This window comes from Crocuta crocuta, unplaced genomic scaffold (genome assembly GCF_008692635.1).
Source record: "Crocuta crocuta isolate KB4526 unplaced genomic scaffold, BGI_CrCroc_1.0 scaffold102, whole genome shotgun sequence".
NCBI classification, from domain to species: Eukaryota; Metazoa; Chordata; class Mammalia; order Carnivora; family Hyaenidae; genus Crocuta; species Crocuta crocuta.
This window is the reverse complement of record NW_027530019.1, coordinates 3,852,811-3,872,984: the sequence shown is the minus strand read 5'-3', so window position 1 is coordinate 3,872,984 and position 20,174 is coordinate 3,852,811. Positions and strand designations below refer to the sequence as shown.

At 35.3% G+C, this 20,174-nt stretch overlaps 1 protein-coding gene across 1 annotated transcript in view; it reads right to left on the bottom strand.

The window, feature by feature from the left end:
- Positions 1-349: 349 nt before the first annotated feature.
- The window catches only part of SPPL2A (signal peptide peptidase like 2A), a 54,528-nt gene continuing 34,703 nt past the window's right edge, over positions 350-20,174 (bottom strand). The window contains exons 7-16 of the mRNA XM_077764409.1: positions 19,004-19,100; positions 18,453-18,554; positions 17,206-17,287; positions 16,603-16,677; positions 13,321-13,377; positions 13,072-13,125; positions 12,538-12,640; positions 10,881-10,958; positions 9,414-9,574; positions 350-652 (exon numbers count right to left, since the gene is read on the bottom strand). Of these exons, the coding sequence (XP_077620535.1) occupies positions 578-652; positions 9,414-9,574; positions 10,881-10,958; positions 12,538-12,640; positions 13,072-13,125; positions 13,321-13,377; positions 16,603-16,677; positions 17,206-17,287; positions 18,453-18,554; positions 19,004-19,100 (884 nt within the window). The 3' untranslated portion in view covers positions 350-577. The remainder of the gene's footprint in view (positions 653-9,413; positions 9,575-10,880; positions 10,959-12,537; positions 12,641-13,071; positions 13,126-13,320; positions 13,378-16,602; positions 16,678-17,205; positions 17,288-18,452; positions 18,555-19,003; positions 19,101-20,174) is intronic.

Here is a 20,174-nt window from a genome sequence, read left to right as displayed (position 1 = left end):
AGATTGAAGTAATTTAGATTTTCAAGTTTAAAAAAGATTGGGATTAAAAAAAAAAACCTATGCTACAAAAATATGCATTTATATGTATTCCCAAATCCTATTTTTCTAACCTCTGCAGTGAAAAAAATCCAAAATTTCATTGTTGAACTGCCTTCTAGCATGATCTTAATCAGTTATTTCTAGAGAGCATAAAGTTTGTGTAATTCTTTACAGTAAAATCTGTTCATAAACTCACTTTGACAGAAATACTTTTATCTATTATTAAGAGTTGAAAGAAACAGATTTTAGTACAGGGGTGGGTCAAGATAGTTTTTTAGAAAAATATACTGTGTATAATAGATCTTGAAAATTATACAGACCATACGCTTTTATTTAATGTGAAGGCACAACTTTAACATAGTTAAAAGCAAATGTATTTCAATTATTTGATGTAATTGTCAGTACCAGCTCTTAAAAATATATATTTGCAAGCATATCATTGAAGCTTCTTTCAGACTGTCAATTCAAAAATCAATTTCAAAAGTCAAACTCTAGTTGTAGAAAATCATTTGACACATTATTGCAGGTCTACACAATATTATTGTTGGACATTCTGTTCGTCAGCAGCCACAGGGCTTTCTTCATTTGTCGCATAGTCCACGTGGCCCATCACCTAGGCATAAATAAAACATGTTAGGAAATGCAAATTTTCAACTTGCCCTCAATATTAGCTAATTTGGCAAAAGGGTTCCTACTTTTTAAAAAGGACACAAAATACTCCCTGGGACTGAGCACTCCTTTTGGAGCAAGGTAGTGGTTGAATATCCATGGTCTAAGAATAAGATCAGGGTGGGGCGCCTGGGTGGCTTAGTCGGTTGGGTGTCCGACTTTCGCTTGGGTCATGATCTCGCGGTTCGTGGGTTCGAGCCCCACGTCGGGCTCTGTGCTGACTGCCAGCTCAGAGCCTGGAGCCTGTTTCAGTCTGTGACTCCCTCTCTCTCTGACCCTCCCCTGCTCACGCTGTCTCTCTCTCTCTCTCTCCTAGAAATAAATATTAAAAAAAAAATCTTAAGAAAAAAAAAAGAATAAGATCAGGGTGACAGAGAAAGCCTCATCATTTGACTCAGAACCAATCTGATGAACTCTCTCTTTGGATCTTCTACTATTTCCATTTCCCAATATGAGTTGCCCTTTATGGCAATGGGAACTCTACCACAAAAGGAAGATATTCTTGATGCTTAATCTAGGACACTATTCCAGGCAGTCTCCACTCCTAAAGGTGAAAAAACTAAAAATGACCCCACAAGTCACTCTGAGAATACTTGCTGGTTTGTGGACAGTGTAACCTGGCTGACGCCTTGAACTGACTGTAAGATAATTTAAGAATGATACTTGAGGGGTACCTGGGTGGCTCAGTCAGTTAAGCACCTGACTTCGGCTCAGGTCATTATCTCACAGTTCATGAGTTCGAGCCCTGCATTAGGCCCTGGTTGGGTCTGTGCTGACAGCTCAGAGTCTGTAGCCTGCTTGGGATTCTGTATCTCCCTCTCTTTCTGCCCCTCCCCGTTCTCACTCTATGTGTGTCTCTCTCAAAAATAAAGAAAACATTAAAAAAAAAGAATGAAACATGAAATTATTTAAGCATTATATGACAAACATTTCTACTAAAATACTAAAAACAAACTGAAGGTACTTAAAAGGTCAAATGAATATCTGAAAACAAAATCAAGAATACATTTGCTATAGATTACTTTAGAGGAATTACCAGTTAAACTTTTCTCGAATGATCACATCAGCTATGCCCATCCATATTCCTAAATAAATCTTTCCATATTTGGGAACGGAGGAAGAAGAAACTGCTTACATATTTTGATTTTCTTCTTCAGATAAAATTGCTTAAAAAAGAATAAAAAGTACCTACTGTCTTTGTGAAGATTGTCGAAGATTTTTAGATTAGTGATTAATTTTCGGTATTGTGATGCACATTTTTTTCTTTATCAAGAATTAGAAGGCCAGAAAGATAAATGTTCCTATTTTTATAAACTGATTCTAAAAGTGTAGAGTTTTTTGGAAAAGGAAGCAGCCGTTGGAATCATTTCCCAATGGGGTCTCTGAACTTGCCAGACAAGAAGAACACAACATGAGATGAGGCTTCCACTGACAACTGTCTCAAGTAACAGAGATGGCTTATAAAACCCAAAAATGCCAGTACTCTACAAGTCATCCCAAGGCCAAAACAGCTTTGAGGTCCTTTATTTGCCAAAGATAACCCCTACATTAAGATAATTACATGTTCGTAGCCCTTCAAGGGAGGTGGGGGGAAGCCAAATAGATAAAGGTTAACACATTTACCAAACATTTCACTAAATGAAACAAGATGAAATTGTTGAAGAGTTGATTTTAGTCCCAATTCAAATGAGGGACAGAAAGGAGAAGCATGTAAGACATATTTAGGTCCCTTTTCTTCCAGCAATTTAGAAGCTCTAAGGATAAGAGGTTGGAGCTGTGGGGAGAGAGAACTGAAGCAGCCTCAGCAGAATCGATGGTAGGAAAACCTTCTTTCTTCCCCAACACCCGTTCACCCTGGCAGCTGTATCCTAATGACAGCCTATATTCCTGAAGTTACCACACGCCTCTTCTTTCCTAATCCTCAGTTACCTCAGTGACACTATAATCTAATCCCTAACTGTATATGTAATGTATTAAATTAAAAAAAAAACTTTCAAAATCAACTTATTAAGAAGTAAACATCTATACTCTTTATTTTCTTTACCGACTTTTCAATGAAAGCAAAGCAATACAGAAACATAAAGCACGACCTTGAAATAGGTTTTTATTAAAAAATTTTTTTTTCTTAAGTAGGCTTCACACCCAGTGAGGTATGAACTCATGACCCTGAAATCAATACCTGAGCTGAGATCAAGTTGGACGACTAACCAACTGAACCACCTATGCACCCCAAAACAGGTTTTTAAAAACACAAAAATTAATATAAATAAAATTAACTGGCAAAATTGGTATAGTTCTTCATAATATTTGTAAATAAGCAAGCTCAATTTGGAAAGATGAAAAATCTTAAATTGGGTCAGCTTGCCTGGCATTTACTGATAGTTCTGCTTATTTATAATTGAGCCAATCTCCAGAAACACTCTAATAAAACTCTCATTAAAGGGGGGGTGGTGTAACTGGAGAGTTGTTGATACTAAAGCAGTGCTGTTCTAAGTATCTCTGTATTCGGACTTGTCAGTTACAGCTTGTGACTTCTAAAAATAATTAGAAGCACGAGTGACATTTAACAGAGACAAACCCACTGTTTACTGGATATCAACAAACTGAACACTTATTTCCTATCCAGAGTAAAATAGCCCATTGGAGATTGCTGCATAACTCTAACTCCACTGATTTATAATTAGAAAGAAACAAAAAATCCCCTAAAATGATGATATCTTTTAGTTGTTCTTTATGCCGAAGTAATTATGCCACTGCTTAATTTTCCCCTCTAGAGAAAAAACACCTTTATTTATTCTAAGCTAATTAGAACTTAAAACTTTTAGTACAATCAAATGGAACTGAACACTCTAACTCTTGAAGCATTCAAGAAAAAATTCACAGTAAGAATCTAAGTAGCTTTGAATTATAGAAAAAGAATATACAATTAAGATCTCCAAATCAGTAAAATTTTAGTGAAGTCCTATAGAAATGTTACTTCTTTTGATCAGAGAAATTCATGGAAAGGGCTGAAAGACTCTAAAAATACCAAAGTACTTCCATGAAGTCTCTAAGTTTTAGAAACAAATGGAGTATAATTTCCCTTTGAAAAAAAGTATAAAGAGGCTGACAGGGCTAACCATGACATTTAAAAAATCTACAGGGCAAAGGCCTGCTTTTTACCACCAATAATCTTGAACCCACTTTAGTATCAGGCATTGGAATGAACTAAATGATTAACAGCATAAACAAGGATGTCATCACCTTAGATTCTGGCTTTATTTTATATTACCTGTTTTATATTTGATTACGTCAAACAGTAGCAAAAGCTTTTGACACTTCCAAAAAAAAAAAAAAATGATGTGTAAAGACTGTAAAGATACTAGTCTAATTTAACGTTTAAAAGTGCCTCAAATGGGGTGCCTGGGTGGCTCACTTGGTTAAGCGTCTGACTTTGGCTCAGGTCATGATCTCACGGTTCATAGGTTGGAGCCCCGTGTTGGGCTCTGTGCTGACAGCCAGCTCAGAGCCTGGAGACTGTTTCAGATCCTGTATCTCCCTCTCTGACCCTCCCCTGCTCATGTTGTCTTTCTCTCTCAGAAATAAATAAAAAAAACATTAAAAAAAAAACCAAAACAAAAAGACCTAGATTTCTTCTGCTTTACCAGGCTTGCTGAGGCTCCAGGTTGTACTTTCAAAGCCTCTGCCTAGTCTTACCTGATGTCATCTACTTGCCCTACCAAGCCTTGGGCTAACCCACCACTATGGATTAGATTCCCCTACCTGCCTGTAGATCCAAGCTCATCTCATGGATGAGGAGACAGTCTTAAGAGATGAAATGACTTGCCAGAAATGATTCCAAAGCCTACAATATACTGTTTCCCACAAAAGTCAACATTCAAACTAAATTAATTTTGACTTTAGCTACTTTTTTTAAAAATTGGAAACTGCTGTATATTTTAAAGTTTATTTTTTTTGAGAGAGAGAAAGAGAGAGAACAAGGGAGAGTGAGGCAGTGCAGGAGGAGCAGACAGAGAGGGAGGGAAAGAGAATTCCAAGTAGGCTCGATACTGTCAGCTTAGAGCCCAATGCAGGGCTTGAACTCATGAACCATGAGATCACAACCTGAGCCGAAACCAAGAGTCAGATGCCTAACTGACTGAGCCACCCAGATACCGCCAATTTTGAGCTTAAAGGCTGGACAAAAGCAGTGAGAGATTTTCTTTTTCACAGTAATGGGAATANGGTTGCAAAAAAAAAAAAAAAAAAAAAAAAAAGATTCTCTCCTGGCAGCAGTTAGTAATATTCTGCAACTATCTTGCCTAAAATTTTAGCATGTGCCTTTTCTTCATATTTTAAAACCTAGTGTACAGTGGGAAAATGACCACATTTAACAGATTTTTTCCCTCGGAGGTTTGTGATGGCTATCAAATCTTTTTGAAACCGGAGTTAAAAGAACCAGATTTAACCAACACCTCGAGTTTTAATATTCAAACTGGAAAAATTGAAATCTAGTAAATGAACTGAAAAATAACAGCCAACCAACAAATAAACCAACAGAAACCCCCAGTTCCTATAACTAAGAGGAGCAAATACACCATGTTTATGATACGTCAGGCACTATTCTAGGCAATGTGTGTATCTGACAACAACCCTCTGAAGTAGGATGATTATTATTCTTTTTTACACTGGAGGAAACTGAGGCACCAAGAAGCTAAGTAATTTGTCTAAGGCCAGGTGGCTAATAATGAACAAAATCAGAGTTCAAACTTAGGTAGTCTGGTACAAGACTCCATGTTATTATTACTATGTACTATTTTATATTCTGAATGTTTTTACTTAATAGAATGATGACGCCACACTCCAAAAGTGAGAAGTGTATAACCAAAGTTGTCTTACTTTGTTTCTCTTAATTTTTTCTTTTTTAAAAGCCTTAAAAATTTTTTTTAAGTTTATTTATTTTTAAGAGAGAGAGAGAGAGAAGCAGGCAGGGGCAGAGAGACAGAGGATCTGTGAGATCATGACCTGAGCCAAAGGCAGACACTTAACCGACTGAGCCACCCCTTTTATCTTTTTAATAAAGTTAAACAGTAAAACAAAAATTCACAAGCTTCCTCCCTGTCCCCCCCCACCTCCCAAAGTTATCTTACTCTTTTTGGGTATTTTAAAGTGGATTTTCCTACAACCAACTGCATTATTTAGCGTCTATGTCATATGATTAAGGCCCTGGAGTCTGCCCTGCTGGGGTTATTTACTACTCCTTTGTGTTGGCTGCAATGATCTTTTTCCCCTTCATAGGTAGCTGCTGTAAAACAGAATTCTAATTTTTTTCAAGATCACTATTTTTATGAATGAAACTTAGATGGTCTAGGGCAGAAGATCTGTTCATAGGGAATATAAATGTATCACTTGGTTGAATTCCTTCCTTACTAAACATCATTCCTTCCTCAATAAACATCACTGAGAGAAAGGAGGAAAGGTGCACAACAATAAACCAGAAAGTGAGCTGTAGAATACTTCCAAAGAAACACAATGTTATTTACATATATGGCATCTTTAAATATTCAACTATTTGCAGTGTGAGTTGGCATAACAACATCTCCACACAAACTGTTCAAAGTAACTGGCCCTAAAGGGAGGTGGGAGAATGTGGAATAGTTAGAAAAGGACCCTCTATGTTTACTTTAGACACTTTTGTATTACTTTTTTAAAGAATGTAAACATGAATTACTTTATAATTAAAATACAAAAAGAAAAAAAACAAGGTTAGGATATATGTAAAAAATTTAGTTAATTAACTGCCACTAATAATATTAACCTATTAATTATTACAATAGAATAAGGATAATCAGAAATACTTTAATGGACATTTTTTCACATCAACTTTGTCCAAATGTTTAATCACTTTCTGGACAATCCCCTGAAGAGAAATTATTGGGTCAAAGGAAATGGTAAAATATAGTACCTGTATGAGAGTATTACATAGCCATTAAAATGATTTTTTACAAGGAATTTAAAAATGAAATGACATGCAGTGAATAAGCAAAACAGAGAACTCTCTCTTTAGAGTATAGTACCATCTACCCACCTATCCATTTATCTAGGAAGGCACACAAGGGAATGCACTTAAATCTTAAGAGTGCCTACCCTCTAGGTAGTGAAATTACAGGTGGACTTCATTTTCTTGTGTTTTTCTACATTTTCAAATTTTTCTGTAATAAGCACATGTGTTTAAAATAAAATGTGTCAAAAGCTGTATTAAAGGGGAAGGAAAATTTTATAAGTAAAAATGCTGGTGATGAAAATAACAAGAAACACACTTCTTTCTGTAAGACAGTTATATGTGTTCTAACAGTTCCGAATTTAAATTCTAACCTAAAAAAAGATATGATGCCAACCCTAATCAAAATTTCCTCATGTTGCTCATCTTCTCTGTTCTGATCTACCTCATAACCAGTGAATCAGATAAGTGCTCCTAATTGTAGAAACTTCTTGCTCACAGTTCTGTCCTGAGATGCTGCTTCTCCCTCTATGTTCTCACTTACTGAGTACACTGATGATGCTTGCAAATTTCTGTCTCTAGCTAGGTCTGTTTCCTGTACATCAGGAGACATTAACTCATTTGCCTATTATTTCTCTCTTCTTGTTGGTCCCATAGGTGGTCTGAAATGTCCAATATTGAATTCATCACCTTTTCCCTCAAACCTATTCCCCTTCTTTATCTCCATAAATGGTATCACCATCTACCTACTCAGTTACCTAAGGCAGAAATCCTGTACTCCATTTCCTTCTCTTCTCCTTATACTGACACAATCACCGTATTCCATTAATTATACCTCTAAATTTCTCTTTGTCCTCTTCTTTTGATCTCACTACTGTACTGATTCTGGCTACTGTTGCCCCTGATTATAAAAGCTGCTTTAAGTTTTGCTCCTTTCTTCAATCCATTTTGTAGATTTCTTAAAACCCTTAAATGGTCTCCTATGCTCTCAGGATAGATTCAAATACCTCTTAGACGGTCTTTAGCTTACAAGACTCTATAGGTTCTTACCCTTGCTTCCTTCTCCAGTTTTCATTTCCTACTGTTACTCAACATTATAGTCATCCTAAATTTCATTCAGTTTCTAGAATGTGCAATGCTCTTTTCCCTCTGAGCCTTTCAAAACATGGTTCGTTCCGCACGGCACACATGGCTCTAAGGCTTAAAGTTTCAACACATAAATTTAACATTCTTTAAGCCTTCCCTAAATCGCTTTTGACTCTGTCACAAAACCACAAGCACTGGGTGTCCCACTGCTAGCTTTCATGATACCCTAAATAACTAATAAATACATTTATCACACTGTTCGTGACTATCTGCATCCTCCACAAGAATCTCACTTTCAAGAGGCCAGGAGAATAAGTCTGTTTCTAACTTGTTCATCTTTTATCATCAGCACCTAAAATAGTACCAGGCTCACAGAACTGCTCAATTAACATTTGCTATATGAATATAAAACTATTTTAAGGAAATGATTGTGACGAGCACTTTCTGGGATGTGCCTTTCAAAGGCTAGAAGTAGAGTGTATGCTGTAGCACATATTTTAATTTTTAAAAAATCTATAAAAATAAAAAACTGTGTGGGTGTCCTCCTCATGTAAAAGTTACATGCTACCTTACTGGCTTAGTCAAGGGCCTTGTGGCCATAGTTATATGTGCATAAATATAAGCTGAGACAAAGGCATTGTGAGATAGGCAGGGCAGGTTTTATTATTTTAACCAGGTTTCAAGGGAATTACAAGATTTACCCAAAAGAATTCTAGACCACTACTTCTTCAAATTATAGTAGTCTAACTTAATGTGTTAATCACCTCTTGTTAAATAAAGATGATACTGCAGACCAACCACAAGATGGATATGAACTTTGAACTGTTTACCTACCAACAGAATTGCAGCCATCGACCCAAAGTATCTCTACTTTCGTTCATGTGATCACTAACACGCATGTATGAGGGTGGATGGAGGAAGGTAGTTTGTTTTAATAGGCAATGCAGAGCTAACCGCCTCATGAAAAAAAAATCAATGCTGTGACCCTGACCTTAATAAGCTAGAGTTTCCTAATCACCTTTAATTTCAACAGAAACAAATTTTACTGGAATATCCAGAGCATTTAGGAAAAGAAGAAAGGGGTTTAACAATAATGAAGAAAAAATGCAAACATAATAGGTTCTGATATCAGGATTTTCTCTGTCCCAGGGATTTTACAGAAAGGTCTGTCTTAATCCATTTAAATCTGAAATGGGTACCCTATTGAATTTAGTTAGACTCATTTGGGTACTGAAGAGTAGAATTTTTATCTGCAAAACCTTAGCTATAAATAGCTAGTATCAGTCTCAAAAATTCTGTACTTAGGGTTTTATTTTTCATGAAACCTACTTTCATGTGTGGATTTGAAAATTCACGTTGAAGTGCTGTTGAGGCTTTCCCTGATGCCCTCCCACTGCTTCTTGGTAGTTTCACCCGGAGTCACCAGGATTTTGGCATCAGATGAAATGAGAACTAATGATGCAGAAGGTGGAGAGTAAGGGAGTAATGGTGGAAAAAACTTGGGACATCCTGACAGATCCAAGGTAACTTTTACGCACATAAAAGCTTTGATGGATACATACAGGCAGTTCCCAGCCAAAGTCAGTCACTAAATTACATCCTAAGATAACTTGGTAACCAAGATAGAAGAAGCACATACCTGATAGCCATTACCTTTCCAGAACTTTTTCATTTCCTTACGTCTCCAAGCAACAACTGAGGCAGTAATAAGTGTGCAAGGAACCAAATAGAGGAGAGCTGGTTGGCCCTTCTTCATCAGCACCAGAACCACAAATGTAAGTATCATGCCAACAGCATAGGCTGTAAGAAGAATACAAATTATCAGTCATTTCTACATGTTACCAATGGTGGATTTTGACTCCCTCACTGAAGTGGTGGTTTTCAAATATTTCTAAGGATATTTTTGTCCTATGACTTTTTTCCTACTTTCATTATTTCCTAGACAGCAATGAGGAGAGATGTTCTACAGAGCTTTTGAAAGTTTGGAAACTAGTTAGTATTTCAATTATAATTACCCTAATCATCAATCATTGATAAAGACAGTAATTCAAGATTCTCAATCATCTGTCACTGTTACCCATAGTGAGCTGTTACACATTTTAGATAACTAAAAGGTGTACCAAGGGGTACTAAATGTTGCTTTGAAAAATCTTCCTAATTTGAATTATATACTTCCTGGGCTTCTTGAACACTGAAGCTAGAACAGCCTTGACAGACAATTCAGTCTACCTCCTGATTTGATTTTATAGATGAGGCAATGGAGGACCAGCGAAGTTTAGGTAACTTCCTAAAATTATACATCACAATGGACAGAGAGCCCTGTAATCTGCCTTTTCATTGAGGATTCTTTTGTTCTATCACACTGACTGGTGCTGGACGTTATTACATTAATGCCCTTAAAACAGTATCATTCTTAATAGCCTTAGACTGCTTTTCTTATTCTTTACAGTTTTTTCTTTTTATCATCTTTTCATTCACTTAGCTGTTCTTTCTTGCTGTCAAGTGCCTGTTTCTGGTAATACCCTTCTCTACTGCTAGTGTACACTCTTAATTTATTGCATTTAACTCCACTGTGTAATTGAAAACATTGCTAGCACAGTATCTAAATGCTCTGGTACAGGCTGCTTACCTAAGAATAAAGAACTTTGGTATATGGACTTTGAGATATCTCTTTGATATGTTTAGAAGTATTTTTTTGGCTTACTTCCTGTTCTTGTCTGTTCTCAGAAATAATGGGATAAATGACAATTACTTCTGCTGTCCTAGGTTAGATGTTATCGTGTCTAAATTCATTTGTTTATATACATACACATTTATTCATATAGTATTTTAAGAAAATCTAATATTATATAATTTATTGATTACTGATGTGCCAGATGCTCTAATAAACATTTTATAAAACCTAATGATTTACTTTCACATATAATTTTTTTAAAACCTCAAAAACTTTATGATATAGGTAGTAAAGTATTATTCCTTTTTGATGGAAAAACTTGTATTAGTTAACGATAAAGAATTAGAATCCAGGACTCCTTATTTTGAGACCTCTACCTTTTTCTACAGACAATATAATTCAAACATAATAGAAATAAAACCAAAAATTTACCAATTGTGGAGGAAACATAGTATATAGAAGAAGAACCAGTCTGAACATCAAATCTTCTACAGTATGCAACCAACAGGCCTACAAAACAAAAAACAAATAACAAAAACCCCAAGAAAACCCAAACTCCACATTATTTTCATAGAACAGTAACAGCAATACAAATTCAACTGTTAACTAATGGCATCAGCACATACTGCATTGTATTTAACCTTCATTTTTATACCATGGTACTCACAAATTCTGGACAAAATTTTATATGCTGATTTTTAAAAAATATAATGCCATTTAAAACATTTTTCCAAGCCATTAAACAATCTTTAAAAACATGATTTTTAATTAGCTGCTTAATATTCTATGATCTGGAGAACATTTTTTATTATATTTCTGTGGTATCAGTTGTATTCTCTCCTCTTTGATTTATAATTTTAATGATGTAGTTTTCTGTTTCTTGGTTAGTCTAGTTGAAGGTTTGTCATTATTAACTTTTTAAAGGACCAACTGTTAGTTTTATTAATCTTTTCTACTGTTTTCCTGTTCTCTATTTTTGCTGTATTTTATTATTTCCTTCTTTCTGCTAACTTTGTGCTTAGTTTGTTCTTCTTTTTCTAGTTCCTTATGTGTAAAGTTAGGCTGCTTATTTGAGGTTTTTCTATTTTCTTGAGCTATGTGCTTATCAGTATAAACTTCTTAAGCTGCTTTTGTTGCATCTCATATGTTTTGGAATGCTGTTTCTCTTTTTATTTTTTTCAAAGTACTTTTTAATTTATTTTTATTTTTTCTTTGATGCTTTGGTTGTTTGAAACTATTTTGTTTACTTTCTATGTACTTGTGAATTTTCCAGTTTTCCTCCTGTTATTGATTTCTAGTTTCATACCACTGTGGTCAGAAAATATACTTGGTATGTAATTTCAATCTTCTTAAACTTGCTAAGATTTGCTCTGTGGCCTAACATGTGATCTATCCTAGAAAATGAACTAAGAGAGTTGCTGCACTGGACTTTGCCATGCCAGCTCACAAGGCAGAGCTGTTAGCTTCTCTCTATCTGGCTTTACTATGTAAATGAAATGGCTTTTTCAGAAGAGGCCATACTTTTTACCCCTCACAGTACAGAGAGACTGCAAGGAAAGTGAGGAAGGACAATCTCTCACTTGATTAAGAAAGACTAGTTATTACTTCTAAGTTATACTATTACTGGGCTGGGATTAAGTTTATTCTGTAGGTTGCCCAGTGAGGAGAGCAGGCAGACCTGCAACAACTATCAAAGAAGATAGACCATATGCCTTTTTTTTTTTTGTATTATAATGCCATATAACTGTTATTTTAAAATAGAAGTAATAGAAATTATAATACACTTGGTATTATTAAATTCAACTTCTGAAGAGTTTTATTACATACTTTCTTGGGGAAGTAGTCAAATTGATCCTGGGTGTTTCCTCTAAGAAACTTCTTTGAACCATGGATATTCTTGGTTGTTACCATTTGGGGCTTTAACTTCTACCCCTTGAAATGCTTTTTCTTCCCCTCTGTTGGTCATTGACCCAGCTCTAGCCATAGCCACAAATATTTAATACAGGGTAGGTAACTTTTAATAGATACTAAACATTTAGCAATTTTAAACCATCAGTATATTTGTACTGAAATTGTTACAACTGCTTACCTGGTACAATAATGTCTCCAAAACCCAGTATTGAAACTGGCATGAGGCACACACTCATTACTGAGAAATAGGCCAGCTTTGGTACCCTGATGACTACCGGTAACTGTAATTATGGGGGAAAAAAAAGGCACCAATAAACTTCTTAGGAATATTTACCCATATCTTTTAGAAAGGGAAGGATAAAAGAGTAGTTATTTCAACATTTTTAAATAGACATTTTAGAAGAACTTGACATGAGAGAACATAAACTATACATATACACTCTGAATCTATAGAAAGCTTGAAAGAAATAAATACACAGCTTTGGAAAAATGAAACCCAAAACACATAAGGGTTGACAGTATTATTCCAGTATCCCCGCATCTAAACTTTTTTTCCTTTTTACCAAAAATCAGACTGAGGCCTTGACATAGGTTTATTTTTATTTTATTTTATTTTATTTTTTGCAATCTGGATTTTTTCCCCCAAAGAAGAATCTTGTCTCAGAGGGTATGATTTAAAGTCCAATGAACATATCTGAAATACAATCCTTACTTTCTCATGGGGAGCTGAGGGTTGAGCAGTGGCTTCCACCAAGTTTCCATCATTCTAGGATGAAACCCAAGTCAATAGGTATTTAATAATTTAGAATAACTAAGAAAAGGGCTATATTTTGTGAGAAATAAAGTTTTACAATACCTTAACATGCACTATATGACCAATGAATTACACAGGAAGGCAAAATTATTAACTGGTCACACATATATATGCTGGCAGCCATTTCTATTTAATTGCCATCCCTACCTTTTCATTATTTCCAAAAGGTCCAGCTGCAAGTTCAACCATGATGCTCTCGCCATTCTAAAAGTGAGGAGGAAGATGAAATTGCCCAATCATTTGAAGAGAACAATTTACCAGTATTCAAGAACGATCTGACCCCATGGCTAATGGCCTACAGTAAACTGATGAAAAATGGGCTGCAGACAGCTTTTTTCCTAGCAAAAATTGGAGCCATCTAAAACAAAATTCACCTAGTGTACAGCTACACTCTATTAGAGCTCAACAATGATCAGAAACTAGCAGATAAAACACACACAGGTTATTCAAATGAAGATCTGGGCAGTGATCTGTACTGACAACTATAAATATTGGTAACTTTATTTGAATAAAAAGACTTGACTTTCTGCCTACTCAGCATAATAACAATGAAGCCAAACTTGAAAAGACCCTGCCGTAAAGAACTTGAGAAGCATCTTAAGCCTGCCTCCTGTCCAGTTTCAGCCCTGCCAGCTTTTTACATCCCAATCAAAACATTAACCTTAGCTGAATTTCATCCATGGTGTCTGGCTAAGGTCTTTTTGTGTGGGCTGTGTGAGGAGTTCCTTATTATTTCCTGATAGCCAAGTCTTTTGTGAAAGGGAAACGTTTGGAGGCAGCAAATTAAGACTGCTTGAACACCCATCTATGCTTTAGATTATGATGAGTGTATCACCAAATAGGTAGTGGGAAGATAAATAAATGCTGAATTTAAGGAGAATTTGATCAACTAACTAAAATATTTTCCATGTGGGTGGGGAACATTGGAGAAATCACTTTAGTTATTTTTAAGAGGACTTCACTGATACCTGAGCTGAGGAGAAAGAAGGATATCATCTCTAGCTACAGAAATCTTTTCCTCATGTTAAGCTTCAGGTTACAGAAGGGTTAAGTCACAGGGGGTTAGGAAAACAGACTAATATTATATACAGTTCCTTACAGCAAACTCCCATAATGTGATTTAATTTCCAGACATAGTTCATTTTGGTTCATTTTCTGTTATCTTAAATACTTACGTAAAGACCATCACTGACATCCTCTCCTACGTTCAAAGACGTATGAGTAAGTACTATTTGCAAGATACTATACTAAGTTACAGGGGTGGATGGAAAAATGAAGACACATTCTTATAGTCTGCCTGTTCTGCTTACTCATTAATACTCTGTTAACAGCAGAGTTGAAAAACAGGTTTAAAATGTCCAATGTTTAATCCTTAACATTTTCAGTTAAAAAAACTCAAAAATCAGAAATTACATATATGATTTTCATTTTGAGTTACCTACTAAAGTAAGGTCTATAGCCTTAATAAGAGCAAGCAAACCAAACTGAGGTGTTAAAGGAAATCTACACTAGTGAACTCCAAAGAGCACTTTTAATTTTTTCCACCAGATCTGATTACTAGAAATCACATTCCTAGTCAGTGGGAACTAATATGGAAAAAAAAGAAGATGAAAAATTCTTTAGGCAGAAAATAAAGAGAGAGGGTTCATAGACATCTTTATTATTATTGTATATTATTCTATATCTTTAAAATTCCGAGACTTAAAACAGAATGGAAAAAATTTTTTAAGGGTTTAGGTACAGTTCATATCTATATCCACTGTGTAATATATATGTCATATGCTAGGACTATCTATTGACTTATGAGAATGGCTTTGTATAGAAAATGCTTTACTTTCATTATGAGACCCCTTTAGAGTGACTTACAAAAACACTTTTTTTGAACCGAATAAATTAACACAAGATGGGATGCCTTTAAACAGAACTTTAAAAAATACTTTCGTGGTGCCTGGGTGGCTCAGTCTTGGTTAAGCGTCCAACTCTTGGTGTCAGCTCAGGTCATGATCTAATGGTTGTGGGTTCAAGCCCCATTTTGGGCTCTGTGCCAGCAGTGCAGAGCCTGCTTGGGATTCTCTGTTTCCCTCTTTCTGCCCCTCTCTCATGCTCTCTTTCTCCATCTCTCTCAAAAATAAACATTAAAATAATGCTTTCATTAATTGACACTTTTTTTATATACTACTAATTCTATGCTTTGAAAAGGTTAATTTTGCTCAACAAAGTCAGTGAGTGAAATGATTCATCATTAAGGCGCAGAACGATTCTGGTTAAAATGGTCTGCTGAGCTTTAATTTGGGGCAGTTAACTACAGTTACTACCTACTTGCATTTTAGCTCCCAACAGGGCACATGTTTATGAAACATGTTTATGCTATAGCAAATATTAAAAGTGCAGTTTTATAGTGATTTCACAGATGGCAGGGGCTAAAGAAAAGATAAAGAATGGGAAAAAACATAGTGATTATAGTATCAGATATTGAATATGTGAGAATGACAAAGAATAAAGGGATGATTTATAAAGTTACAAAATAAGACAATATAAAATGGGGAAACCAGGAGAAATGAGCAATAAAATACTCCCAAGATAGGAACTGAGACAAGGTAGAAAATCTGGACAAGTAATGAAGGACTATCACACTTACCCAACACCTCTCCCTCATTCTGGGAACAGCACTGCCATTTTATGGAAGAGCCAGGGGCAGGGCTGGGAATAGGGGAACTAGGAGCTGTCAGCTGCTGATTCTAACCTCATAGAAAAAGCCAGACTGTGACAATGAACATGTGGACAGAAGTGGAAAGGGAGAGTATGTGCCCCTGGGTCTAGATTCTCCTGAGGCCAGCCCCACCCTGGCCTCCACATACAGCTTTGAATAGAGGAGACCTTTTTGATATAGAAAGCTTACAGTGGGTTCTGTCAGTTCCGCCTAAAAGAATTCTACTGATGGAAGAGGGAGGCTGGAATGCTAGCCAATACTCCCTCATAGGATGGATTAGGAAACAGAAGCCGAAAGTGCTGAGTGACCTGCCAGGGTAACAAGGTGATAGAGTCTCACATTAGGTCTTCGACTTCCAGTGTGTTGCTCTTAGTCTCAAACTAGGGGTACAGAAAGGAAAGTAGCAATGACACATGTTCATTCGTTTTGCTGTTTATATTGTCTACAGCAAAATTTGTTGTTTTATAATGAGAAAAGTTACTTTAAAATGGATAGGAAGAAAACGTATGTTCTCATGATAAGCCAGGAGATATTTTTCATTTAGCAGAATAACTTAAAGGCTTAAAAAAAATCCTCTAGTAGAAGGCCAATTTCAATGACAATTTCTGAAAGAGAATTAGAATGCACTCAATGGCAAACACCTGCAAAATCAATAATCTAAGAGCAGGTTTAAGATTCTCATCTTTTCGCATGTTTCTTATGCATTTCAAATATCATACCTTAGTGATGAATGGTGTTATGAAAACAAAAAATACATCATAGAGGAGGAGAAGGCCTAGCAGTATCACACATGACTGTTGAAAAAAGAAACAAATTTAAGTCACATTTCCAATATCTAAATTAAGAGATATTATTTTGCAAGTACAAATAAACATGTGAAACTATATTTGAACACTATTTTTTGAAAAGCATTTAACAGTTATTACTATTTATAGTTTTATTCTACAGATCACATTAAAAATTTTATCTTCTTTATCCCAGTCTTAAAAAAAAATGAATCACTAAGTCAAAGAAATATTCTTTGTTGATATTTGTCTATAAGGAGTTTATGAAACTGACATATTATACAAATGATTAAAAATATTTTAGCTACCAAATCAGTGCCTGGCTAAGGCTGGTGATTAGGACTGAGAGCAAAAGGGCAGAACAGAGCTTTTGAAGAGATAAGAAATGCTCTATAATTAAGATGGTGGCTACAACATTATTCATTTGTAAAACTTTAATAAACTACATTTGTAATGGGTGCATTTTATACACAAATTATACATTAATAAAGTTGTTTTAAAAAGAATTATTTTAGCTAGCAAAGTAGTATACTTTACCTTGAAGTTGGGTAACTTCAGTGTTTTAATTAAATTCAGACAGAAAGCAATCCCCAAGATATCCTGTAAAATCCAAGCCCACCTAAAATCAAAAGGAAGTTACTCTGATTGGTTTATGTAGTTATTTTCAGATGGGACTTTTCAAAAGAAATAGATCACTAAAGTGATACCACTCAACTGCTATGATTTGACTGATTATTAAGCAGCAATTGTAATGACCAAAAAACCTCTTATATTCTCCATACTTATCAGTTTACTGGCCTAGAGTAATGAATACTACTATACTAAGAAAAAGTCAAAAAGCTACCTTAGAACACATATTGTATACAGTGCATACTTATCTTTAACCCCTGAACTTATACACAGGTCTCTTTTAGAAATGTAGTTCAAAACAAAGGACATTAGTGTTAATGTATGTCCAGATAGCTGCAATCTAAAGGAAATGAGAGCTATGTAACATACTTTACAAGGAACTGATATGCATCATTATCAACTGAAGCTGCCTAAAACTGTATACACTTTGCTTCCAAATTTTAGGTTCTAAGTGGCTTTGGGCTTTAATAATTTTATTAGTAGACCATTAAAAAGTTAACACTTTTTTCTGGTTATCGTTCCTGCAAATGGACAGATACCTGTGTATTTCCTCTCTTATATAAAAGATGGCATACTCTAGATATCCTTTTCTCACTTAAGAAATACACCCTTGGAGGGGCGCCTGGCTAGCTCAGTTGGTTAAGCATCCCAACTCCTGATTTTGTTTCAGGTCATGATCTCACAGTTCATGAGTTCAAGCCCTATATCCACCTCTTGTGCTGACAGCATGGAGCCTGTCTGGGATTCTCTCTGTCCTTTCTCTCTGCCCCTCCTTTGATTTCTTTCTCTCTTTCTCGCAAAAATAAATAAATAAACATAAAAATATACACCCTGGAAATCACTGCATATCAATTCATAGAACTCTTCATCCTTAAAAGCTGCATTGTACTTGTGTGGGTATACCATAATTAAGTATATTTTCAAAGCCTATTTCAGCTTAGATGTTTAAATCATAATACATAGTTCCTTCTCTATATGACCTTGAACCATTAGCATAAGATCTGCTTATTTAAGTATTTCTTTAACTTGTTTCAAAACTATGGTATTCTGGGATAAAAGCAAAAAAGTCCATACTAATCAAAACACGTAATTATCAAGCAAGATATAAAATAATGCATTCTTAATCTAAGAGCAAATACACTGAGTCGTCATACCTATCTTCATTTCTAAATACGGCCCAAACAACAGATATTGCTATGCATAGTCCAGAGAGAAAAATAAGTCTCACTTCAATGCTTCTGCCCCGAAACGTAATCCTAAAAAATAGATCAACATAGGTCAGTTTACTCTGTAGATGAAATACAATGCTCATGTAATATGAGAAATGACAAATGTTAACCACATTCACAAGAAAGCTATTGAAATATCAATTTAAAAGTTTTGATTTAAGTACAACAAATAATACACCAAAAAATACTCATCAGTTCAACAGAACTATCTGTGATGGTGGAAATGTTCTAGATCTGTGCTGTCCAATATAGTAGCCATTAGCTACATGTAGTTATTAGCATTTGAAATGTGGCTAACAAGACTGAGGAACTGAATTTTTAAATTTATTTAATTTTAATTAACTTAAATTTAAACAGACACATGTATATTGGATTGCACAGGTTTAAAACAGCACTCCTACTTTTCCCTGTTTGTTTCCCTATTTGTTTAAATTACAAATACCAACATTACAGAATGCCTTGTAAGAGATACATACGCGCATTGTCCACACGGTATCTTACGAATTAGTGCAGCAAGACAGTTGTACAGACTCATTGCTGATGCTATGCAGAAAATTGCTATCATAACATAAACTAGAAAAAAAACAAGACACTAAGTTATAAGAGAACAAAAGGAAATGTGATAAGAAAGTATTTATATAAGCAAAATTAAGTTTTAGCTTTCTTACTCAAAGATATTTTCAATGCAGTGACCATCCTATAATCTGAATACATTACTAACTAAAAATATTTAGATCTTGAGTTTTATTGAAGAGTGGGTATTTTATGTGTTGTTTTGGTTCTATTACACATTAGTAGGATTACTCAAGGGCTGAAGCTGGCTCTACATTTTCTATCATTCAATGATTCAAACTAATCTGTCAAAGACATCTACAAAGTGAGTAGCTGACGTTTCTAAGTTTTTGAATGGAAGGAATGGGCTAAGAAAACAAAATAGGGTGCCTAGGTGGCTCAGGTGGTTGAATGGCCGACTTTTGCTCAGGTCATGATCTCTTAGGTTTGTGAATTTGAGCCCCACACTGAGCTTTGTGCTGTCAGTGCCAAGCCTGCTTTGGATCCGCTGTTCCTCTCTCTCTCTGCCCCTCGCTTGCTCGCTCCCTCTTTCAAAAATAAATAAACATTAAGAAAAGAGAAAGAGGGGTGACTGGATGGCTCAGTCAGTTAAGCGTCTGATCTCGGCTCAGGTCATGATCTCACGGTTCGTGGCTTAGAGCCCCGCGTCGGGCTCTGTGCTGACATCCAGCTCAGAGCCTGGAGGCTGTTTCGGATTCTGTGTCTCCCTCTTTCTCTGACCCTTCCCTGCTCTCTCTCTCTTTCTCTCTGTCTCAGAAAGAAATTTTAAAAAAAAATTTAAAAAAAAGAAAGAAAACAATATAAATGTTTTTAAAAATGCAGGTTAAGGATGAGAGCTGACACTTATCTTAGACATTAACCATGTTATCCATATTTTCCTACGATGCAATTTATCTCTAATAAGTTGATCTTTGGTAAAACCAAATCCATTTAAATAAACCTCTGTTATGATATGAAAGTAAGGCAGCTAAGATTCACAAATATTTTTCTATATTAGCTATAGTTATTTGACAATTATTTAATCTTCTTATTCATAAACAGGGGAAGATATTATTGTATTTCAAAATAGTCACT